Source organism: Mixophyes fleayi, chromosome 6 (genome assembly GCF_038048845.1).
Source record: "Mixophyes fleayi isolate aMixFle1 chromosome 6, aMixFle1.hap1, whole genome shotgun sequence".
NCBI lineage: Eukaryota > Metazoa > Chordata > Amphibia > Anura > Limnodynastidae > Mixophyes > Mixophyes fleayi.
Window position 1 is genome coordinate 203,737,139 of NC_134407.1, and position 26,409 is coordinate 203,763,547.

A 26,409-nucleotide genomic window follows, 5' to 3' on the forward strand; every position below is an offset into this window, starting at 1 on the left:
TTGTACCAATATTTAAATGAATTACAATACAAAACTAATGGAGTAAAGTTAAAAAAATATAATGGCACAAAAAATGGTTCTTTCAAGTTGAAAAAAAAAAAATAAAAAAAATATATGGGACGGTATTTTTTTTTTATTATAGAAAAATAAAATTATAAACGCCATATGAAATGTTATTTCCAGTAAGAAATATTTTGATTTATATATTTTTATAGTAGCTACTGTAGGTCCATCACAGCTGCCAAACAAAAAGGAACCATTGTTAGCTTAAAAAAGAAAATGAAATCTAATGTTGGGTACTTGCTCAATTAAACTTCTTTGTATTGTCTGGAACACTATTAGGCAGGAATTAAACTGTACATAAAGCACAATGTTTTGCAGGCAATCTTTTTTCTAATGCAACTTAATGTAGTTCACAGATCCTGTATAATGCACAACCATTAAAGATTACACCTGGTACAAGGGAAGTATGTTTTTTTGTCTGTAAACTTTAGACTTTAAGGGGCATTTTCAATTAGCTTTCCGGTTCACGGTAACGCAGTATTGTCGTTAATACGGTACCGCATTAACGCAGATTTTCATACGCAACCCTATGGGCTGCGAACGAAAATCCACGTTATTGCGGTACCATGGATTGACTTTGCGGGCCGTTCTGGCGCGATCCCGCGAACCGGAAAGCTAATTGAATATGCCCCTAAGATTGCCGTTCTTTATGAAACCCTGATAGGTAGCACTCGGTTATTCTAATTCACTTTGATACATGATTCAGGTAACAAAGGCAATAGGGAGATTTATTGATGGCTAATCTAGAACATTTATGGCTTATACATAGAAATCTAGATTCCTTTAAATGACAAAGCTGGTCGTTGGTAAGGTCACTATTTGGATTTTGCATTGATATCTATATAGTCAGAAGTCCTTCAAGAGAGAGCACCTACCACTGTTCTAAGTGCAGGTCCATGGCATTATTTAAGTTGAGATCTGTAACATCTAGGAAATCAGTGTTGAAAATGTTGGGCCCAGTAGTGGCGAGTGATCCCAAGCCCGTAGCTGAACTCGGTGGCGTTAAGTCCAACCACTCCATTGTTTCCCAAGGAGATTCCGTAAAACTCAAATGATGGAGGGCAGTGCTTTCGGCAGATGATGGGGACATTTGGGTCTCCATGGGAGATAGAGAAGTTTCCAAGACTTCTCGGGATGGGAGTATATCTTCATTGACTTTTCCTGGAAATCCATTGATAACCCGTTCGAAATGTGCGTCATCAGTGCCGATCTTAAGCAGTGGGATTTCCGTGGGTTTTCCGATGGGGCTGTGAGAATTTAGTAAGACTTCAAGGTGGCTGTCGTTGTTTGAGCAATTGTCATATGGAAGGTGAGGGTTTGAAGCAGACAAGTTTGTGTTTCCAGTTGACACGTTCAGCTGATTGAGTTTCTGACCACATGGCCTCTCGTCTTTGGCATTGGCTGGCATTTCTGAAGCAATATAATGGAAACATATGTAATCATACAATTTTAAAGCAATATTGTAGCAATTGCAAATAACATTTGTAAGCCTCTCATATGTGGGCAGTTCTAGTCATTTGGGGACTAGGATGTGTGGACAATTTGACACACACACACACACACAAATGGCCTGATGGATCTGCTAGTTCCATGATCAAGCTGAACGATTGGATCTAAAAGTAAAGAAGCAATATGGTGGACTTGTGACAACGGGTTTGTTTGCGGATAAATGCTTAATTCTGAGTGATCACATTTAAGTTAAATTCTAAGTGCTAAAGCTGGGTACACACTACACAGTTTTCAGCCAATAATCGGCTAAATCAGCCGACATACGACCGCTCGGTCAAAAGTCGGGTCAGTGTGTGCAGTGACACGATGGTCGAAAGTCTGCCCAAATGGACGATTGTCGCCTCATTTGGTTGGTCGTACCGTTTAATATTTTCGTTCCAATCTCGTTTCCGCTGTGTAGTGTATATAAACTCCCGACTGATCCACAACAGTGAGTACGAAATTACAGTCATTGCTCACGACAACATGGCTGTAAAAAGTCGCTAAAGGGACGTCCGCTCTTCCCTTTATCGTCCTAAACAAGGCTAGTGTGTATGCAGTCCATGGACCGAGCGATCGGACCATCGGTCGCATGTAAAATCGCTCGGCATAAATAGTTGGTCGAAATTTCTGTAGTGTGTACCCAGCTTAAGTTAGTTGGCCACGCATAGTTTAATGTCAGGTCAAGTTGGTTAAAAAAATAACCACATTGGCCAACTGGATCGGTACGTTTGTGAATTTAGATGCCAAATGGCCACTCCAGTATTTAATTCAGCCACACACGTGTGTAGGCAAATTGGATACATTTAAGTGGTGGGCAGTAGGCTTAATAGCGAGATCCTGTTCAACCACATTTATGAATTCTACAAACTTACGCTATAACATAGTTTGTGGTTGCAGTCTTACCTCCACTCTCAATCAGGACATCGAGAAGTTCGTCCATCTGTTGACTCCTTGTGATTTGCTGTGGAATGAACAAATTGCCATAAGGAACTTTATTAACAAATTGTTATATGGGATTTACAAAAAAATCTTAAGCAGCCACTTGAAAAAGTGGATGTGGACAAATGAAGTACATTGTGTATCTCTAGTCGTCTCTCTCAGATCTTTATCAACCTACGCCTAAAAAGATAGGTTTGCCAAACTTGTGATCCAGGAGACAGTATTTTTTAATCATCATAGAAGGTCATGTTTTCTAAATAGACCATCACGATTAACAAGAACACACAATTCCCAAATATTGTCCTATATTTAAACAACCTCATTTGTAAGAAGGTTTCTGCATAATTTTGAAGTGTCATCAAATTTTCTGTCCAATCAAATATTAAATGCGTTTGCATACCGTGTAATTAAAATTCCGAAGCAAACCACCTATCAGTGACATCATTGGATTCCATGGTGAAATTTTTGGACCAATTATACGAGATTCCAAGGCAAATACCATCGACATTTAATTGGGTGGATGCGTTTCAGCATCTACTAGTATAATGACCCGGTTAATAATACGCTTAGTTCAAATATTAAATTCCCAAAACTTTTAACTTCTCTTGAAAAAAAAGGGTTAGAAAATAGAAAAAAAAATGACCTATAGCTTTTTACCTGTCTGACTGCATCCTCATAGGATGGTAGCTGCTTGGAAACTGATGAGGTTGCGCTAGACAATGTCGTACATGGGGATGAAAGGCCTGCCTGGGGTGATGGTTGTAAAGCAGTTATCTGCAAGTAAATACAGTATATAAAGTATAAATTAAGTATGTGTCTGAAAAATAAATCCCATGCTTTAATTTGGACAAAGACTCCAGTACTAATTTATTGTATATATTTAAACTGAAGTTTAAATTGACAAAAGTACTCTACCTAATAGGGAAATAAACTGTGGCAAAAATGGAAAACAGATGTCCCCATTGGGATGGAAAGGATACACAGGACTCTGTTTTAAATATGTCAGGTTCAAATGATACATGACCATTTTTCCTATACATATAGTGTATGGACGCGGCTTTAACTTTTAATTTAAACTTAGATTAGATTTATTTTTTTCACGTAAAATCAAAAATGGTCCAAAGCTCAAGAAATATCACCATGGTTTTATCCATGTGTCATTTAAAAAAAAAAAAAATCAGCTATTTTTTAATTTTACAGCCATTTTCTAAATGTAAAATACATTTCTATACACTTTCAAAAAGCCCTATTAAATAAAATAAGCAATATTATGATTGTTTCATCTTTTTATTGAAAAAACTTTTTATATCACTTAAACACAATAAATTTTTTGATAGAATGTTTGAGGCACCAAGGATACTTTGGCAAGCTAGACAAATTGAATCTGCTAAATGAAGGGGCCTCATAGGCTTGAAGACACACAATGATTCCTGTATGGTTAAACGTATTGACTAGAGGAGCGGAATCGCAGCGGAACAGGCCGTTTCGCAGAGATGCAACGTTCCGATTATACAATATTCAAGCCTTGTGTTTCACCATTCCATGGAATGGCATTCCATATGGTCTTTGTAAATTTGTATTTCACCGAATTCATAATTTTAAGAATCGAGCTGGGAATAGGATGATGTGTGGGGTGGGTAGGTTGGCGTTACGTGCAACATTGTGAATCTAAAATGCAGACCAAGGTGAATATTCCAAAGAACAGTTTTGAAGATTTTCTAGAATCGCCAATGTGTCTTGCATTGCCTAATAACAAAGGAAGAAAGACTTGAGCATAATTTAAACCTACTCCCGTTGGCATCATTGGAGCGGAGTGTATGCAAAACAAAACGTAGTTCCTATGTTTTGCATATTTTGGGGAAAGGCCCTCATCCTTCGACTCCCTCACCAAAACTGGGCAGTCATAGACAACCTCTGGGCTTAGCGTAAAACTCAGGAGCCAATTAAAGCAGTGTTCTACTAAAGTACACTGCATTGTGTGCAGACTTCTAAAAGTGAGGAAGTCTCCTGGTGACAGTAGCACTGGTGGTTCCTCCTAGTTTGTTTTTTTTAAAAAAAAACCTATGCTGGCTCTCTTATGGTATCAATTATACAGCAAGTATTAAAAAAAGAAAAAAAAGAAAATATATATATATATATATACACACACATACATACATATACACACACACACGCGAGGTACTTTTAGAAACTAGGGGCCTCTTATATAGTTCAATAGAACATATTGAGTAGTTTACAGTGCTTAAAAATAGGCACATGCAGCATTAGGTGTATGAAACGGTACAAATTATAATATATTAAGTTTTCATCTCACTCAGAACTTCATGTCCAAGAACAATTTACCTTTCCTGGCACGGTTGGGCTCTTTGGTTGGACTCCATCTTTGTTACTCTGCTTGTTTTCCGATTGATCAACATACGGTGGCTGTAACGCGTTCTGGTTTGGCGAAAAGCAGACTGCGCTCCCAGGATTCTGGAAAAGCAAAGTTGTAAGACAATAGTTTATGGCTGTTCTTTCAGGGTTTGCAGTGGATTGATCATTACATGTGAACTTAAAACATGTTCTGGACAGAGTTAAAACATACTAACCCATCTTTAAAAAAAACCCCCAAAAAACGATGAAGAACACAACGTTAACAGTTATTGAAAAAATTTCAGTCATCTGCCAGATACCCCCTGAATAGTTCCTGAAGTTTGTGTTCCCTAGAAGGAGAACAATGTTTCCCTCTAGATACAACCTCTTAACCCATTAACAACCACTGTAGGGGCCATATAAATTTATGCTGTAATGAACTGTGCCACCGAAAGAAAAGCATAAGAGATCTGATAAACTTATTAGGTGCGGAGGCAATAAAAAGATACACACACATAAACACACAAACACACGTTTACTTAGGTTGCTCTTATACCTGGGCTGTGCGAATCCGATGGTTGATATGCGGAGATACACTGCGAGCGTCTCCTTGGGAGCTCGGAGATACAGACAGTAGGTAGTGGTTGTTGGGAGATGGGGGTAGGCTGATGTGTTGCGGACTATTTGTAGTTCCAAGTGGAGAGTGTTGGGGAGAACACTGGGGACTTAAGAATGTAGAAGACATGATGGAGTTCGAGTTTGAAGTCTCCATACAATGATTATTTATCAAGCAAGGTATTGGTTGCGTAGTACATGATCCCAGTTTCTCTGAGGCGTTTGTCTGTGTTTTCATAGTCATTTGCTTCAATGCAAAGGGACAACTGGACACATTTTCCTGTTTGATAGGTAACCCAAAAAAGTGATGAGATGGGAGTGTCTTGTCTTGAGGCCCACAGCTCCCTTTCCGCTTTTGCAGCTGCAGCCTGAGCTCTTCAACCTGTCTTTGCTCTTGCTGAAGCTTCCAGGTCAACTCATTGATGACCTTCTGCTTCTCCACCAACATTTTGTCTTTTTCAGCATCAATGCCTTCCAGTTCTACTTGGTAGCTACCACTGTTGATGCTGCTCATTAGACTTTCCTCAGCACTTATGTGGATAGGGGAAGGGTGTAGACCAAACTGAGGAGAAGACATTGGCCCATCGCTGAAGGTATCAGGCAAAGAACCACTAACCGAGAGATCAGAAGAGGCTGGGGATATTGGTGGGGTGGAACTAGTGCTACCAAACTGATAGAATCCATTTGACATAACTCCAGCTGAGGGGTGTGTTTGGTAATTTGAAAGATTGTTATTTGGTGTAACGGGGAAAGTAACCGTTGTGATTTCACCAAAGGTTGGAACACTATTACTACTGCACTCCTGAAAGGGCCGTAGTCGCTCCATCAGTGATGTCTTTGTACCAGACACAGGCAAACCACGTATTCTAAGTTGTTGTCTTAACTCGGAGACCTTGAAAAAAAAAAGTATCCAAATATTTAGCTGTGTAGGTATACCAGAGGCATCTAAAGCCTTAAAGTCATTTACGTCAGGCTAAAATAAAACATTTTTTTTTTTTTCATTTTTCACACCATTCTTTAACAATGTTTAACTAAAATGCTATCTCTCAGATCATTAATAAGATTATTATCACAAATATTTTAGGAGTTTTTGGGTCATTACTTTCCTTGCGGAAACTTCTTAGTCAACTTGAAATAGTTTATTCTCAGACAAAATTTCCTGCATGTCGTTTTGGTTAGACAATCCATTATAACTTACTTTCAAGTCATCCAGATTAGAGGGCAGTAATCCTGGCTTCATAGAGCACACATTGGCCTGGCCAGAAAAAGTGGTCTTCACTGGAGACAATGAAGGACTGTGAATTGTTGGGGTGTTGACATTCCGAGTCATTTGATCATTTGGCTGCCTTAAAAGAAATACAGCATTGTTAAATTAAACATCCCAAATCAGGACATCAAATATTATACATTACATGTTCTATTTAGTTTACCCGTGTTTATTTTAATAAAGTTATAATAGTGTTAAACTGGGATACTAAAATACGATTGTATTCAGTGCGGAGAGTTTGGCACAATGGTGTATCCCACGCAATGGAAATAAACAACAGTGTCTGATGATATTCATACCTAAATGCTGAAGGAAACCAATTAACTTACTGCATGTTCTTAGACTGTGTGGGAGGACAACTGCAGTAACTGGAGGACCCTCAAACAAAACACATGGAGAACATACAAACTCCAAATTGGTAGGAATTGAACCCATTAACCCAACACTGGGAGGCAGCAATGCCAACCACGGCATGACTGTGCCTCTCCTAAATATATAATACAACATTGTAGGAGGGCATTTCCTAGGTGTAACAGTCGCATGAAAAACACACCCATACAGCTTAACAAACCAAGGGGTGCCTCACCTCCTTGGAAGGGGCGCCCCACGGAGAGTGTAGCTCTTGACTGTGACACCATAGCCAGGCACCGCGCTCACAGCCCCTCACACACGGAGGGGCAGCAGCTGGCAACTTAACGTAAGAAGCTGTTAGTGGCCAGTGCTCTACGTGGGGGTGCCACATAGGACTTAAAAACACTGGATGAGTGAAATGATGTCACTCATTCAGTGGCACCCCCTAACCATCGGCTCCACCTAGGCTAGCAGGTACCACCCGCCTTGTTAACAACTCTAGCATGGGTACAAGCTTACAGCTGATGATGGAACTATTAGATGGTGATGTCTCCATCCATAGGTTCATGTTATAATGGGGTAAAACAATACATTCAATGGCGTTGCGCACGTACTTGAGATGCGAGTGGTGCATGCCCGGGTAATTGAAGTGTTGTTGCTGTTGTTGACTTAGGATTTGCAGTTGAAGAAAGAGCTGCTGCTGTTGGAGGAGTCGGGCGTAGGCAGAGTCCATGGGCGGAGGAGATTTCTCTGCCTTTTGGTCTGGAGGAATGTACTGGTGATATTTGAGTTTTTTCACCTTCGGTTTGATGTCTTTTGGTTTCTTGTGCCTGTTCTTGGTGTCCGTGGAAGACTTGGTCTGAGAATTCCAAATAAGAACAGAGGTTATCGCTGTAGTACTATATTATATTATATCCATTACCTGTAGCCCCTCAGTGGCTACAAGTTACATTTGATACTTTACGGACGTATTTGGCTAAACGCATCTATTGCTCTCAGACACCCCCTATTTGTGGTATGACATCAATTCAGTTTCAACGTGATCCATAGTGAAACAGACCAAGCAAAAAAGCAGACTGCAACATGCTGATCATATTACATGCTCAATATGTTTAGCAACTTATTATCTGAAGACCAACAATCCAAAGGTCTTGGTCATGGGACTTAATTTGCCAAAAGCACCAAGATTGATTCCTTCCATACTCTTAAAGCCGCTGAAGTTTAAAATAATATAAGAGACAGCAACTAACATGTTGCAACAAATTTACGTTATAAAAAGTCCTGGGGACGGGGATGGGGATCTTTGGTTGCACCAAGGATCCCCATCCACTACATATAATCCCTATGGAGATGTAGGACGGTTGAAGTGAAGTCCCTGATCAGTGTGCCAAAGAACACAAGCGGAGACTTTCTGCCTAAAAAAATATTCTCCATCCGCACCAGAAATTACTACCGTCAATAAAGATAACTTCAGACAATAAAGTAAAATTAACCTGAATAGTTTTTTTGGCAGTTTAAAACATCACTTATTGACACTTACCTTGACTGCTGTAGAGATAGGCGCCGCTGGTCCCGTTGGAGACAGCTGGTTTTCGGAGTGAAGTGAACAGGGGTGATTCTGGAATGAACTCATATCCTGTACGTCATTTTCATTTTCTTGGATAAGATTCTAGAATAAGCGGAGAACAGGTCTCTGTTTAATTGCATTTATTTATTCCACACACAGCGAGACACCAGACGTGCCCAGATCTCTCAGACACCACACCGGGATTAGAGGCGGCAGGTCTGAGAGGACAGTCACACAAAACAGGCTACAGATTTATGGACAGATTATTTTCACTCTCTCTCATTTCTACGGCAGTAATTTAAGGCCGATTGGAATAAGCTGCAAAAAAGAAAGTCGAATGTTCAGTCTGTGCTTGGGTTTTACCACCAGACTCTCAGCTTTACATTTGGACAGGTGCAATTTGTTATGATATATTACATGGTGTTTGATTCAGGTGACTGAAGCCAGAAAAATCACACACAGATAACTACACCAAGTGAAAAGGTTTAATACAGCAGTGGAACTACCATATCATACGTACCAACTCTCCCGGAATGTCCGGGAGATTCCCGAAATTCGGGTAGGTCTCCCGGGCTCCCGGGAGAGCAGGCAAATATCCCACGTATGGCAACATGCTCCTCAAAATGACGCGATTCGCGGTGAATCGCTGCATTTTGATGCGGGGGCAGAGCCAAAATGACACGAATTAGCGCGCCCTGCCCCTCCTGCCCTCCAACCACGCCCCCCCCCCTGCCTGGGATCTCCCGGACTTAGCTTGCCAAAGGTTGGCAAGTATGCCATAGATGCAGGGGGTGCTGCCTGGTTTTATATACATCAATAAATGTGCTGATGATGATTAAGTAAGTCCAATTTACCCTGTATCTCTTTGCGAAATTATGTTAATTTAATGACTCCTAATGGAGGATAGGTTTCAGGTCAGGCAGCCAGATAAAAACACAAGTGATGTTTTTGTTTTCTCTCCCCCACGTAGCCCTCTCTCATGTCCAAATGTTATGTAAATAGAGATAAAAAAAAAATGGATACTGAATGGTTTACGCAGTGCCTAATATTCTCTTGTTCACATTAGTTGTATTATTGTGATGTAGTCTGCAATGGGTGTGTGTGTGTGTGTGTGTGTGTAACATTACTAGCGTCTCCGTTTACAATAATCTGTGGCTCCTCTATATCAGTATTATGTCTCATTGCTTAAAATGGGCGTCATGGCCGTCTGCTCTTGTTAAGCCTGAAAGCTGCAGTCAAAGTGGAAATTTAGAAGCGGCGGTATGGAAAATGTAAGTGAGTGGAAATTGAATAGTTTTACAATCACAGCAGTAGAAGAAGTGGCGGTATGGCATTCCAGCCCACCTTGAATACTGGTTTAAAGACAACATAACCACGAAGTCTAATACTGGAGATTGTACCTTCCCCCCCTCAACATACCTGCATATGGTTATTATATCCAGCATAAACAATGTACCGGAGCTTGTGCCCACCTATGTAGTGGAAAAAGCCACCAGTCAGCTATGGAAGGGACTGTAGAAGTTGCCCAAAATTCCCCTTGGTGGCCCTGACCCTCTGTATCACCTATGAGCAAACTAAGGTAGCAGAGTCTCCTACATCTCTGCATTACTCCAGTCCTTGGCTATGCACAAATGCCATTCAGAGACATCAACCTCGATCCCAAATTATGTCATTTCCACCCTTTGCTACTAGTCTATGCCCCCAAGATATTGTATAGCGAGAGGCTTATCATACACAGGAGGGCTCTAGGATCAGTAGATTAGAGGATTTTGTCTACCGAAAGATGAACTCTGCAAGTCAAGTACAATCCTATTATACATGCATCTAATTATTATCATTAAACAAATGCAAAAAACAGAAAATAATAAAATAGCGTATCCACAGCTGTCCATGAAGAGGTTTAGATGCTCAACACAGATAGTAACTTACTAGGAGGTGCAACACAATATATGAAAACAATAAAATTAAAAATATATGTAAATGTGCTTATTGGAATTAAGACTATTTTTATGTAATTTCAGAAACAATTAAAACCGTAACAGTAGAAAATGAGATTGCGCAACTGAAATCGCTAAGCCGATTACTACAACTTACTGAAATGACTCCCAATGCTTGAAGTATGCCTTCTACCTGAAATTGCCTGTTCATAACTAAAAATATACACTGCTGCTGCCATTTGACAGGTTGTGATGAATTAACCTTCCTTTGACCTTTAAACAAACTTTGGACTGCATCGTTTCCTTGGTTAAAGATGTTGAATAGCAAGGTCTGTAATACACCTGTCAAACAGCAGCAATAATGAGTTTTCAACAGACAATTTCAGACAGAAGTCCAATTTCTAGTATCAGGAGTTATTCTAGTAAATTGTATTACCCAACAGGATGATTTTATTTGTGAAGACTTTTTTGATTTGAGTTACCCTTTAAGAGCAGCCACAGAGAAGAGTTTCAGATCTATTCTCCAGTAGTTCATATTCATAATACAGTTATCCGAGAGCTCTTAAATTATGGATTCGGAAACCAGCAAGACAGGCGACAAATCTTTAATCTGGACAGTGTCTGGAAAAATGACACAAGCAGTGAAATTCCAACTCTACGCAGACTAGAAGAGACTTAGCAGCCCGTGAGAGTGTACTTGGCAGACATCAAGCAATAAATCTCTAGAGGGCATTTCATTTAATTCAGGATACCTGGAAATTCCGGCCATCTACGGCTACTGTCAGGATATTCCTTGCGGGAAATTGATTACTAAAACCTCCGTAGTTAAAATTAATGTAGATACTGGGGTATACAAAAAAAAGAGACATCTAAATATTTTATCTATCTCTCTGCAATCCTGGTGGGCATTCTAGAAAAACGGAAATAAGTGTGTGATGTGTACTTTATAAAACTACATTTTATTGGGGTGTTAACGAAGCAACAAGTTTTACTCATTAGCATAGTAAGAGGCTGAAAATGGTAATAAACATTATAAAAAGTATGGCGCTAAAACCCCCCAAAAAAAAAACAAAAAAAAAAAAACAATCCTAAAGAAATGTTAAGACAAAACTTCCATTCTTATAGAAGAACCGCTTAAATATAGCCCGGAAATAGTGGTAACACATTTGCATAATTAATACTATAAGGGGCATATACAATTCTCGGCGGAAACACCGAAAATCCCGCGGTCCGCGCACTATTACCGTTATTACGGTAAAAGTGCGTGGAAAAAAACGTTAATACGGTAATTTTCCCGCTGGATTTCAGCTCGCAGCTCCCTGAGCCGCGAGCTGAAATCCATTTAACTACTACCGTAATAAGGGTAGTAGTTTTTACGCGGCGGGACTTTGAATATGCCCCTAATTGTTGTAGAATCCTGGGAATACCTCTCATATTACAAACAAGGTTAACAATGGCTGTAGAACAACCGCTTATGTAGTTAACTTATAAATAAACTGAATAAAAAAAAATAAAAAAATAGTCAACCGATCAAATAGATTTCATGGCAGATAGAAAAGGAACCAGCCGGTTGGGCTGAAAACATATCCGTTGTTAGGTTCTTGCTCCTATGCTAGATGCCCCCCCCCCCCTCCTTATTTCTTGTGCATTAACCTCCAAAACAAAAAAAGATGATGTGGGTCGTAAAAGTATTTTTTGCCTTAAAATCATAACTGCTAGATTGTGAGCATGATGCCCTCACTACAACTACAAGTCTCCGAGACCAATCATATTTTATTAGCCCTCTGCAATTAGACATAGCACGTAGACAATACTTTGGCTGCCTGCCCTTACAGCTTGGAAAAATTGAAGGTACGTATGCCAAGTACACTGTGTAACAAAGACACAGGAATGAGGAGTAAGCTGACTGAGCCAAATTTCTGTCATATCTGGGTTAACAATCCCCCTGTATACCCTACGCGGAGCATCGCTGTCTTCTGAAGCGTTATTACAACACGGAACGTTTACTAGCTCATCTAATGTCAGGGCTCTGGCTTTCTAAACAAAAGTGATGCACAGATTTTATTTTAATGTCCTTTATGATGCCATTGACATAACAAATTATTAAATTCAACCCTCCTAAAGGTCAAACACTTTAGGCATTCGTCATGTAGTCGAAGGTGATCTATGGGCTGTGCGTCAGTTTTGTCACCGCATGAGAGATTAATGGTAGAGTTTAAAGGGCAGCTCAGAATTTATACAGACGGCCTCAGCGTACGGGATAGATATTCCAGCAGCTTTCACTGTCAATATTAAGGGGCAGCTTCAATTCAGCGCCAGGGGATGTGAGGTGTCTGAAGTTTTTATAAAAATCTACGCTCGTTTTTACTCCAGTCCAATAGAGATGTTAGGGAAAATGAGTGAAGATTTCTGTGCCGTATTAGCCGGCAAGGTTTACCTCCAGACACAGAGGCGATGTCCAGTAGCACCTCGCGGCTAACTGAATCTGCCTCTAAGAGTGCATTGCGCACTTTGCCGGCAATTACGGTAGAAATCCTCGCACCGCAAAAGGAGCGGAGAGATCTGTCAAATCTACACCGTTAAGTTTCTCACGGACATTCCGAAGACACTTCGCAGCTAATTGAATTCCGCCCTTAAAGTGAAATAGGTTATATTAGGTCTGCTAGTTGCTACAGAAAGGATATCGATTTGTCCCTGCCTACAGCCAATGGCATCTGTATGCAACAGGGAGGGGGAAGGCATTCCAGTAGATTAAGAAAGATGGAACCTGTCATTCAAGATTCAGGGAGGATAATTATTATCATCATCATTTATTTATATAGCACCACTAATTCCGCAGCGCTGTACAGAGAACTCACTGCCATCAGTCCCTGCCCCATTGGGGCTTACAGTCTAAATTCACTAACATACCCACACATACAGACGTACAGACGTACAGAGACGGACGGACAGAGAGAAACACAGACAGAGAGAGAGACACACACAGACTAGGGTCTATTTGTTACCAGCCAATTAACCTACCAGTATGTTTTTGGAGTGTGGGAGGAAACCGGAACACCCGGAGGAAACCCACGCAAACACAGGGAGAACATACAAACCCCACACAGATAAGGCCACGGTCGGGATTTGAACTCATGACCCCAGTGCTGTGAGGCAGAAGTGCTAACCACCGAGTGCTTTATGTGGACATGTAGACATAGAAGGGGAACAGTAATTAATATGATGCAAATTATGTCAACAAATGTGGCGTAATCAATGTCAAAATCATCTTACAACTGTCAATTTTGTAGCAGAGAGTAAGAAATACTTAAGCTAAATAAATTAAACGAAATATTAAATGAAACAAACACATTTTGTTGCTGTCCTATAGAAATGGATAGGTTCTCTCCACTTGCTGTAGTTGGGCATTTTATAATCTATAAATAAAACTGGAGTCAATTCATTCTGCACTAGGGTGTGATTGTATAAAAAGAAAAAATATGCAGAGTGATGCAATTATTCTACAGAAGCGTTGACAATTTTGCTCATCTCTAGAGGGGGGGGGGGTGGTACGAAAAATGACAATTTTCTTGATGGCAAAAAGAAAATCTAAATGTACTTTGATAATACAATACTTTGACATTATAATATTAATATTTTTATTTACAAAGGGTTGCGACACATCAGGCAGCAGAACTGCTTGCTGTAAGCCTGTTACTATGAATGTACCTAAAAGTTGTTAGATGTTAAACAGAGGCTCAGTTCACTAAAAGTAAATTCCTCCAGAGCCAACTCCAGCTAGACTGAGAGCTGAGGGAATGAATAGTTCCATATAGTTCTGATTATAGAAGTTCTGTGTAAAAGAGGTGTGGCTTAAGGTCTCAAGGTTCCATGCCCAACGGTACCAGTGACGAGACGGACCTGTCTACAACACCAACAGCAAATCAGAGCTGCCAGTGTTACAACCACTTTGTACTATATCTGCATAACCTCCAAAATAAACTACAGTTGCTGAAGATTAACAGCAGTTGACAATTTTTGTCAGTCTGCTAAAGATATCCTCCGAGGAAGCTTAGTTCATATTTTTCTTGTACCGTGAAGACTGGTTAGAAATCTTACCTGGACAGGAGCAGAGTGCGGGGAACCAGTGGCGTCCATATGTTTGGTCTCTTGCGGAGATGAAGATGAGATTCCCTGGGAGTCGTCGCTTCTCTCTTGTTCAGGGGACAGGGCGTCATTGCTGCTGTCTTCTTCAAAAGCAAAGGCATCCACAGGCTTGGAATACGTGGCTGGGCTTCCTTCACAGATTAAAATGACAGGGATCAAAGGGTCAATGAATAAGAGTTTTAGAGGATGGCTAAATACAACCCCTTCATAGTTCCCTTTTAATACAATGTAACAATATTAATCAACAAGGGATACCCTTAACCGTAAAACAGGTTCAAGGCCACAGAATGAGGGTTTCTTTTTTCAACCATTAAGTGGTACATTAGTCCCTATGATATTCAAGTTAAATTTGAAACGAAAAATAAGCAGTGTTTATTAGTGAAACATGGCCAAATCGATTAAAAAATGTATGTTGAATTTAAGAGGTGGTAAATTAATTTACAAATCATTCTCAATTCGACAAAAATTTGGCAAGTAAAGAGACCCTCTGGAGAATCTGGCAACCCCATCAAACATTTACAAAATAAAACAGGGGAGAACACAACTAATCTACCATTATTTCCAGTGTGGGCTAGTCCCACATCAATAATGGGACCAGATGCTTTACCAATAAGAGGACATTTTAAAACTGGGCAAGCTGGGCTACATATCTGAATCCTCAACCAGCACCACTTTTTAACAGCCTAAACCAGTTTCTCCTATAGCAGGGAGACCGTGGGCAAAAAAAGTTTCCCTTGATGTAGTGAAAACCAGCCCCAGGTTGGTCAGTGCTGGGCAGGTGGGGTATGAAAAATAATATATGTCTCCCACCTCAATATTTCTGTCCATTATAGCAATAGAGTAAAATTGTGCTTTTTTTTTTTTTTTTAAAATAAACTTTAATTGAATAAAACAATCCTCACACACTCTCTTTCACAACTTTGTTTTAAAAAATAAATAAATAAAAAAAGAACCACCCGCTTACTAGAGGTGACCCGATACAAAATCATTAAAGCCAGAGGGAGATTGAAAAAAGCGCAAATATTTTCTTACAAAATTCTAAAACATCACACTACGCTACTAGCTGCTCTTTGTAATAAAGAAACATGTATTTTAAATCTAGTGGTCCTTTAAGGTGAACCTCTCCAGTGTTACTAGGAATCATGGGTTTGGTGATAAATGTGTTTCAGCGCTTCTAACTCTGGTGTAGACCACCAGGTCAGGAAGTAACGTAACCCAGGGCTTAGGTAGTCCTGCTGAGCCTGGATTAAACTCCATTTTGTCCTCAGTGATGAAGTACTCAGAGTGCTGACGGGAAGCTGGTAAACGGGTCTGTGATATCAGCCCTCAGCTATGTGCCAAGCTCAGAGCACTGACAAAGCTGCCCGTTGTTTGGAAACTATTAGAGGGTTTTCTTCCCTTCCACACTAGCCGCGTAAATAACTCGGCTGCACTTTGCAGTGTCTAAACATTTTATCTGCAAGAGGTTGAAGCCAGATATTTATATTTTTGGACAAGTAAAAACGTAATACCACCGAGACGGTTTTAAATTATTGTTCTGAAAGAAATGCAGTGAACAGTCCAAACATCTAAATTGCTGGACTTATCGCCATGAACAAATCTACAACCGAATGCCAAAGGTTTTCTAGTGCTCAACATCAGAGTCTTTCTCGAGATTGTTAACAGCTACATAGTCTAGGTCTTCCATTTGCCCGAAGGATTCCAAAGCTCTTTAACACAGCAATAAAGAGTTCAAACCAAGATTGAAAACATGGAAATAGTTTAGAAATCAAATACTAGGAGGTTACGATTGAATAAAACATCGAAAATTCTGTGCTCCGTAAATTTGCCAAATTTCGGCTCAAAATTTGAGAATCTTCAAATCTTGCAATATTGTGTTTTGCAACATTAATCAGCAATTTATTCGGATTTGGACATTAAAAGAAAATAAACACAAATAATGTACTGTCCTTGGGAAATATGGGACACATGGAAAACCTAGTTGAGGAGTGCGATGTTGTAAAAGCAAAAAACATAATGAAATATTGCTTTTCATGAATACTATATTCTAGTTGACCAAACTTAAAGTTGTCCAACCAGGTATAGAAGCTCCTCTTCTCATTGGCTAGGCAAATAACATGACCCTAGGTCAAAGATCAAACTTATGTTTCTGGAAAAATATTATAAAGTTATTTTCTATTACAATACTAAACATTTGTTTACACCCCATTATTATTATTACCATTTATTTATATAACGCCACTAATTCCGCAGCGCTGTACAGAGAACTCACTCACATCAGTCCCTGCCCCATTGGAGCTTACAGTCTAAATTCCCTAATATACAGAGACAGACAGACAGACTAGGGTTAATTTGTTTTCTGCCAATTAACCTACCAGTATGTTTTTGGAGTGTGGGAGGAAACCGGAGCACCCGGAGGAAACCCACGCAAACACGGGGAGAACATACAAACTCCTCATAGATAAGGCCATGGTCGGGAATTGAACTCATGACCCTAGTGCTGTAAGGCAGAAGTGCTAACCACTGAGCCACCGTTCTGCCCTAGAGATTTAACTCTTGTAGATTTTATAAGAACAAACATTAAAGTTGCGAAGCATCTAGAGATTACTCAACAATTGCTCTGTTGGGAGACATACAATGGAAAAGAACCCAATTTACCTTTCATTGCCTCTTTCACAGTAGATTCCAAAGGAATGATGTTCTTTTCCACCAATTCTAAAGGACCTGGTCGGAGGGCAATTCTTTCATTCAGGTCATCTGCCATTCGAGCCCTTTTCAGTTTCATTTGGTTGGCCTGGGACGAGCCTTCAGCTGCTGAATCTAGAAGGACAAGAAATGAGTGATGATTTTGGAACAATGTTACTTTCTTATTTGCTATATAAAAGTTATTTATTTAGAATGTTTTGGCCCTAAATTGCCAGATACTTTTGAATTGGGCATCAGGATTTACCTTGCAAAATATGCATATTGATCAGATCAGACCTTTCTGGCTTACTTCTGACCTTGTGCTTCAAATAGTCTTCACTCTAGAAAAGAATCATAAATTAAATATAATTTAACGGACTGTTCTAGATAGAAGTAGATGCAGAGATGGTTTTCCCTGTACAGTTTCCATGCTCAATACGTCCCAGTGTTTTCCTACTAGGTGAAGCAAACATGACCAGAATTTAGAAGGTCCATCGTAGCTAGCAGTTAATCCTCCATCACCACCAGCACATTGAACAAAACAGCTTTCTTGTATTCTCTACCCTGAAATAATAACCACACATGTTCACCAGTATTAAAGGTCCCTCTGATCACCACCATAAACTGACTGTGTCTGGAAACACCGATGATCTAAGCGGACATCACATAGCAGGCCATTGCGTGCCCTTAAGACTCACTTCTTTATTCAAGTCTATCAATCCTCCTCCTAACTCCCGTGTCCTGGCTCTCTCCCCCAGTTAGTACCACCCTATTTGTGTCTCCCCCTTTCCTTTAGGATGTAAGCCCTCATGAGCAGGGCCCTCTTTCCTTGTGTGCTCCTTCTACTATTCCATCACCCTCTGTACCTCTTGGCCTGCTTCCCTAGCCCTATTTTCTTAAGCTTCGGCCTACTTCTCACTGATTTCTACCATCACTTTCACTCATTGTCCCAGAAATAATTTGATTTGCATTACCATGTTACCTGTGTCTGTGTGTATATATTTTTGTTAATTTTTTTGTTCTTTCTGTATTATGTTGTGTCATGGCTCATTGTTTTCTTTATATGTCATGTACGGCGCTGTGGACCCTTTGTGGCGCCTTATAAATTAAAGATAATAATAATAATAATACTTTCACTAATGAAGCTGATAACCTTTCATGAGAAATCAGTACATGAAGTAATGGGTATTAAATATCTCAGGAGATGCCTTATGTAGTCTTTAGAGGACGTAGACTATGCGACATGCTGTATCGGCTGGGAAGATCACCAAACTTTAATTTTCTACATGGATGTTCTATTTCACATGTCAGAAACATTCCATTAATTCTCGGCAGTAGAAAACGCTTGTAAAGGGTACTTTGGGCAGTTGGTATTTATTATAGGACAAACGGGGCAAATTAAAGCCAAGTAATCACTTGACAGTCAGCACACATATTCTGTACTACGTAATCCTACAGCAGCAACGCTCAGCTTACTGTTTTAATAAGGTTGAGTCAGTAGGGCTCATTTATCAACTCGGCACGCAAAGGGTTACACACTACCACCGTCAGACCGCAATGAGAGGAGAGAAGAACAGGTAACTTTTCATGATCTTTCCAAAATTCATCTTTCTGGTCTTTGGTTTCAACTATGACTTCATGTTTTGTCCTCTGATTTAAAAAGCAGAAGGTTAAATGTTATGATTAGTAAGTGAGGGATGACTCAGTGCATTTCCTGCATTCTGGGATCAGCTAAAGAAACTTTATTCTCTCCAGATAGACCAGGCAACCATGTTGTTAGGAGTCAGATTTAATAGGTTCACGGACTATTCCCCATCTCCCCTCCTGTCAGACTGCAGACTTCCTTACTGCCCGACTATGAAAACAGATTTCATTTTACAAGGTACATTTAAGGTCAATGGCTACATGAGGACTGGAATACAATGTACAAGGTCTGAAGGGTACATATATATTTTTGGTGCCGAGAAACAAAGCTCTCCCATTACTGAAAATAATAACGAACGAAAATGATATTAACGGTTCAAGCTGCACTTACAAGAAAAAAAAATATAGTCAATAATTTTGTTTTTGTGGTTTTTATATCCTAAAGATGGTGACACTGTTGTTTTGGCATCTATTGGCGTTCTCACGCGCTGTTCCTAATATGAAAAGTCCAATAATGTCATGGTTGCTAAAGCATACTTGTCAACTTTGGCAAGGAGTGCTCCAGGAGATCGGGGGGGAGGTGGGCGTTTTGGGGGCAGGGCCTGGCGGTTTGAGTCATTTGGCCCCACCCTCTAAACATCAATCACATTTTCTGACCAATTGCAAGGTGCGGGGTCATGACGTGCATTCACGACCTAAGCCCCACCACAGCCACTTTACTATTGAGGTCGTTAGGAACTGGGAGGTTGCCCTGCTCTCCCGGGAGTCCGGGAGGACTCCCAGAAATTCGGGAGTTTCCCGTACACTCCGGGAGAGTAGGCAACTATGTGCTAGAGGCAACTAAATTTCACTCATTTCACTGTCGGAATTTGTCCGAAAGTGTCCCTGCTCCTACCTCAACCGCTCCACAGAGCTGAGTAGCATAACTAGCCCATTGTTGTCTCTGACTCTGTTCATACACTTTACATTCTGTGCAATGTAAATTTACAAAACACAGTTAAGAATGGCAAAGAAAACAGAGTTGCCAGAACTTTGCGCGGCCTGTTCTACCTCTAAGCTCTATTTACATACATTGTTTTCTCGTCTCTACGAAGGTCTATAGTTAAGATGGAGTGATTGTATGATTTTTTTTGCCACTAGCTTGACTATAAGTGCGCTAGACACAGCGCTAAACAAGAGATCTGTCCAAAAGGACAGGAACAGAGTATGGACATTCGGATTTCCATTAGCTATTCCCCCCCCCCCCCCCCCCCGTGTTTTCGTTTTAGACATTAAGCATAAACATATTCTACGTAGAGTCTAGAACGGTTGCTTCAGATTTTTGCTATAAAAAGCATAAAGATTTCAGGCTCTACCTTGGCTCGTTCCAAATTCTTCCTCTGCTCTTGGAATGCTGCTGGACTCTTGAGGGCTAGAATAGCAAACAGAAAAATAAGCTAAATTAGTATAAACCATAGTATTTATGTTTGTACTTGGTGCTTTGTTCTACGGAGGGGGAACCCGTTACACCAAAACCATAGCGGTTTCAACCCTACATCTTGGACCAATGGTGATCCATGAAGATCGGTAGAAATAAGAATCATGTTGAACCATGTGGTTCATATCTGACCAACCTGCTCCTGGACCATATATACATAGCATATGAAGACTGAGAGTAACGAGTTAATTTTTAAAAACACACATTTTTTTTTTTTTGCCGTGAATGGTACGTTCAACAAACTTCTCCCAAACTTCACCTTGTTGTAACCAAAATCTCTGAAGCAACAAACAATATCATGGTTTCTCTCGGCACACTTTACAGTTTATAAATATACCACTTGTTATAGACCAAGTATTATAGCAAACCTTAAAATGGGGAAGCTGTAATTTATTTTGCATGTGCTACAGTATTTTATAATAGACATTTTAGAAGATTGACAACGCAATGTCCAATGAAGAGGAAATCGACCCCCAGACAACATATCTTGCAGGCAGATTACTTTTCATGGTCAAAGATAGGACCATAGCTCTTCTGTGTAGATTTACTAAACTGTGGGTTTGGAAAAGTGGAGATGTTGCCTATAGCAACCAATCAGATCCTACCTTTCATTTATTTAGTGCATTCCACAAAATGACAGCTAGAATCTGATTGGTTGCTATAGGCAACATCTCCACTTTTTCAAACCCGCAGTTTAGCAAATATACCCCCTAATGGTTTGCAATGTACGGACCTAAGCTTATAAATTGTTCTAACTGATAACAAAAATAAGTAAATTGGAAAATTAAGAAAGGTTGAGTTACCACTGGGTAATCCCAATTTATAATGTAAATACATGATTAAAGGGGAATTTACCCTTTATATATGTCCTATGTAAATATTATAGATGGATTTATAATATTCTTGTTACTTCTTCCTTTCATGAGTAGTGTCATTGATGGTCATCTCTCCCCCATAATCCCTTTATTTTCTCTCCCAGATCTCCTGATAATCTTATTGAGACTCGATAATCTTCTTGCACTACTTAAAGCTTTGTAGTATGGCCTAGCTGCAAGGGATGTGTGTGACGCCGATAGACAGAGCATGATGGTTTTGGGGGTACGGTTAGGCCCTAAAACAACAAACACTGTAAACAGAAATCAGACATCTCCCTGAGTTTGCTAGTTGTTTGCACAGAGGCAGAATATAAAATGATGTCTGTGTATGTAGATCATCTTCAAAGTTGCAAAAATGGTGTCTCTTCAGCACAGAAAGAAAACCTTTCCGCAGATATGGTTAATAACACAGCAGGAAGCCATCATTTCTACAGGCACAGCTGCATGAACTCCGTGTAATAAGTATTACATTACATTTAACAAAATAGAGTTTTGTGGTTAGTGACATTACATCAGCAGTGATACTAGGCAATATTGCAAAATGTAACATAATAAACTGAAAATTATAACTCCATCAAAATAGTATAATACATATATATCAGCTAGGTCTGTAGTAGCACCCAACGTCATCAACAACGGAGAGTGGGGGAACATTGCATAGAGTGGAATGATAATGATGATGATGATGATGATGATGTTTGTATAGACTTGCTTGTACGGCAAATGACCCTTAGCTTCACTAATTATAAACCAGCGAAAGACTGCAGTTCAATTCATTTTGCCACTTGCAGGAAATATATGCATTTTTTACCTAGAACCCATGCCCTAAACCCCCCCCCCCCCCAACAACCCTAGTTCAATCACATGCCAGCACAAGTTCTGCAGAGTACAAACTTAAACATAATATATTCCTGCATACTTTAATACACAATTACTGTACTGAAGGTAACAGAATAAAAAAGGAATAAAGAAAATAAAACAGTGAATATGTCATGTGCAAAAGTTTGGGCACCCTGTTAGTACTTTTGTAATACCTACTCTGGTAGAAATTACAACAACAAATGTTTCTTGAAGCCATGTAAAAATCCTTCCATTCCATATTTTGGGAGGTTTTCCTGCAGAACACTTCTAGCTGGGAAATATTATTGGGTTTTCTTGCATGTCCGAGATCTCCCCACAGAAATTCAATCAATTCAAGTCCTGAGACTGTGAAGTACTTCATGGGTTATTTTGAGATACGCATTAGACTCAATTTCATCACTAGGATATTAGCTCCTAGGATTTATTGATGTTTAGTTCAATACGTTCTTTCTCCAACATGGACCATATTTCATCTGCCACCAGTTTATGGGCATTAGATATTTGTAAGCCTTCCAGATCTTGTCTTGACTTCTACACTTCTGTTAACTTTCATTAATTATGTTTTTGACAGAGAAAATTCCAAGCTTGAAGCACTTAGATATCTTATTTTCCAGCCTTTCCCTAATTTGTAGCACTCAGTTATCTTTATTTTAAGGTCTTCGGTCAACTGCTAGAGGAGTCCATAGTTGTTGAAACTAGACACAGCCTCCTGATAGATTAGAAGGATCAGTATTTATTAAACTCTGGATAAGTCTTCATCTGGCTTAGTTTAATGTCTAATAAGTTAATTGTGCTTTGAGGCCTTAAGAGAAAAAAAGTAAATTATTAATACATTGACAGAAAGGGAGGCCCCAACTTTTATTAATTGTGATATTACTGTTAGGAACTTACCTTGTTCCCGTTCCGCTGCGCTGTCAGCGGGAGCTGACAGCGGTGTCCGATCTCTTCAGCGCTTCTTCTGTTAGCGCTGCCGCACTTCCGGGTTCTCTCTGCTGCCGATCATGTGACTCCTGGGCGGGGAATTCAAACTCCTATATCTCCCCTGCTCTGACACGCTGCCTGTGTCAGAGCAATGTGTTTCCTGTTCCTGGCTACAGTTCCTGTGTCCTGACTCCTGTGAACCTGCTCCCTGTTAACCCCTCTATTCCTCCTACTCCTGTGTACCTACCTGGCTGTGACCTGACTATTCTTTGGCTTATCCCTGGCACTACGCAACTGGACTATCTTCTGTGTACCGACTCGGCTGTGTTACCAACTATTCTCTGGATCTCCCTCTGGCACCACATACCTGATACCTTCTGTGTACCGACTCGGCTGTGTTACCAACTATTCTCTGGATCTCCCTCTGGCACCGTATACCTGATACCTTCTGTGTACCGACTCGGCTGTGTTACCAACTATTCTCTGGACCCTGCCACGCACCCATTGCCTCCGTGCATCTACCGGTTACTGATCCAGACCTACAACGCCTGGAATTAACGGTTAGTGCCTGTACTTGCACCGCATTGTCTATTTTCTTGTCTGCCTGCCATCACTTAGAACTTTCTCCCTTACGTCAGTAGGCTAATCTGGGGGCCGCGACCTGCGGTTCTTCGGCAGCTAAGTCCACACTACCTTGCGGTGGTTCTTGGTGAAGACCGGAAGGCCGTTAGACTCCGCGCCCTAGGTAAGCCTGTGCTAATACTGACTAAGGCATCAAAATCGTAACAGTTTGCTCTGACCCCCCCTTATCTAACTGATGGAAGCGACAGGGAATCCCACTGCGAGAGTACTACTGGATAACTTAGCGGCTCAGGTTGAGGAACAGGGGAAAAATCAAGAACAGTTATTACAGATTCTGCAGACTCTGTCTAACAGGTTGGATACGCTCCAAGCAGCTCAGGTGGCAGCTCCTAATCCTCCACCTGCTCCGGTCCCACAACCTGCCCCCGCTCCAAGCAGTTCAGCTGTATCTGCTCCCACAACCTCTCAACTCCGCATACCTAACCCACCCAAGTTCAATGGGGATCCCAAGGAATGCCGAGGCTTCTTGAACCAGTGTGCTATTCAATTCGAACTTTTGCCCGGAAACTTTCCTACACAGAAAACTAAAGTCGCTTATATTATTTCCTTATTGTCTGGTCAAGCGCTTGCCTGGGCTTCTCCTCTCTGGGAACATGATGACCCCATTCTCCATAATTGTGCCACTTTCCTGGAAACCTTCAGACGCATCTTTGATGAACCCGGACGAGTCTCCAGTGCAGCTTCTGGACTTCTCCGTCTGCGCCAGGGTACCCTTACTCTGGGCCAGTATGCCCTTCAATTCCGCACTATGGCGGCCGAACTTCGTTGGAACAATGAAGCTTTAGTGGCCACATTTTGGCAAGGCTTGTCCGATCGTATTAAGGACGAGCTAGCAGCCCGAGAGTTACCCACTACCCTGGATGCTTTGATCTCTCTCTGTAACCAGATTGATATACGTTTCCGTGAACGCACTCAGGAGAGAGAGAGTTCCCGTCGATCTACTTTCCGTTTGGCTCCTCGCTTCCAAAGTCCTATTACACCGGAGGAAGAGCCTATGCAGTTGGGAAGAGCACGTTTATCCCAGGAGGAAAGAGAGAGGCGGTTCAAGAATCGTTTATGCCTTTATTGCGGGGAACCCGGTCACGTCCTGAGTCAATGTGGGAAGCGGCCGGGAATCGATCGGACCTAACTGATGACGGAGAGACTAAGTTAGGTATGAACATTCTCTCTCCTATGGATTCTAGTTTTTCTATCCAAGTTCTTCTGCAATATACTGATAAACAATTGTCTTTTCCAGCGCTTATTGACTCCGGTGCAGCGGGGAACTTTTTACGAGCTGACATTGTAGAGCGGTTATCATTGCCTAGGCAACCCTTAGATCCACCTATTGCCATTACAGATATAGATGGCAGTCGTATCATTGGAGGATCCATTAAGAACAGAACTGTCAACATGTCTCTACGCATTGGAGCCCTACACACTGAGGAAATCTCCTTCTTAGTCATTCCAAAGGCTATCAACCCGTTGATCTTAGGCTTACCTTGGCTCAGACTTCACTCCCCCACTTTAGATTGGCAGAAACCGGAAGTTCTTGCATGGGGTTCAGAGTGTGATTCCCAATGTCTTCCATATTTCCCTTCTCAAACCACTTGTTGTTAACAAATTCTTCTCTTCAAGAAGACCTCCTGCTGCTATTTCTGCACCAGATCAGGAATTTGAGGTGAAGGAGATTCTAGATTCTCGGATTTCCAGAGGTTCCTTGCAGTTCCTGGTTGACTGGAAAGGTTACGGTCCTGAAGAGCGTTCTTGGATTCCTGCACAAGACCTTCATGCTCTGAGTTTGTTGAAGAAATTCCATACCAAGTTCCCTCTAAAGCCTTATAGGTTGTCCGGAGGCCACCCCTGAAGGGGGGGGGTACTGTTAGGAACTTACCTTGTTCCCGTTCCGCTGCGCTGTCAGCGGGAGCTGACAGCGGTGTCCGATCTCTTCAGCGCTTCTTCTGTTAGCGCTGCCGCACTTCCGGGTTCTCTCTGCTGCCGATCATGTGACTCCTGGGCGGGGAATTCAAACTCCTATATCTCCCCTGCTCTGACACGCTGCCTGTGTCAGAGCAATGTGTTTCCTGTTCCTGGCTACAGTTCCTGTGTCCTGACTCCTGTGAACCTGCTCCCTGTTAACCCCTCTATTCCTCCTACTCCTGTGTACCTACCTGGCTGTGACCTGACTATTCTTTGGCTTATCCCTGGCACTACGCAACTGGACTATCTTCTGTGTACCGACTCGGCTGTGTTACCAACTATTCTCTGGATCTCCCTCTGGCACCGCATACCTGATACCTTCTGTGTACCGACTCAGCTGTGTTACCAACTATTCTCTGGATCTCCCTCTGGCACCGTATACCTGATACCTTCTGTGTACCGACTCGGCTGTGTTACCAACTTTTCTCTGGACCCTGCCACGCACCCATTGCCTCCGTGCATCTACCGGTTACTGATCCAGACCTACAACGCCTGGAATTAACGGTTAGTGCCTGTACTTGCACCGCATTGTCTATTTTCTTGTCTGCCTGCCATCACTTAGAACTTTCTCCCTTACGTCAGTAGGCTAATCTGGGGGCCGCGACCTGCGGTTCTTC

General features: G+C 41.1%; 1 protein-coding gene across 3 annotated transcripts in view; it reads right to left on the minus strand.

Moving 5' to 3' along the window:
* Positions 1 to 774: 774 nt before the first annotated feature.
* Positions 775 to 26,409, minus strand: part of MYOCD (myocardin) — a 43,116-nt gene continuing 17,481 nt past the window's right edge. For 2 of the 3 annotated variants that reach the window (XM_075178141.1, XM_075178142.1), the window contains 12 exons: positions 20,413 to 20,468; positions 17,679 to 17,754; positions 17,387 to 17,548; positions 14,681 to 14,859; positions 8,619 to 8,747; positions 7,693 to 7,937; positions 6,659 to 6,806; positions 5,402 to 6,352; positions 4,837 to 4,965; positions 3,151 to 3,267; positions 2,458 to 2,515; positions 775 to 1,473 (listed from right to left, as the gene is read on the minus strand). In XM_075178141.1, the coding sequence (XP_075034242.1) occupies positions 935 to 1,473; positions 2,458 to 2,515; positions 3,151 to 3,267; positions 4,837 to 4,965; positions 5,402 to 6,352; positions 6,659 to 6,806; positions 7,693 to 7,937; positions 8,619 to 8,747; positions 14,681 to 14,859; positions 17,387 to 17,548; positions 17,679 to 17,754; positions 20,413 to 20,468 (2,789 nt within the window). In that variant the 3' untranslated portion in view covers positions 775 to 934. The remainder of the gene's footprint in view (positions 1,474 to 2,457; positions 2,516 to 3,150; positions 3,268 to 4,836; positions 4,966 to 5,401; positions 6,353 to 6,658; positions 6,807 to 7,692; positions 7,938 to 8,618; positions 8,748 to 14,680; positions 14,860 to 17,386; positions 17,549 to 17,678; positions 17,755 to 20,412; positions 20,469 to 26,409) is intronic. The other variant, XM_075178143.1, reaches the window with a different exon arrangement.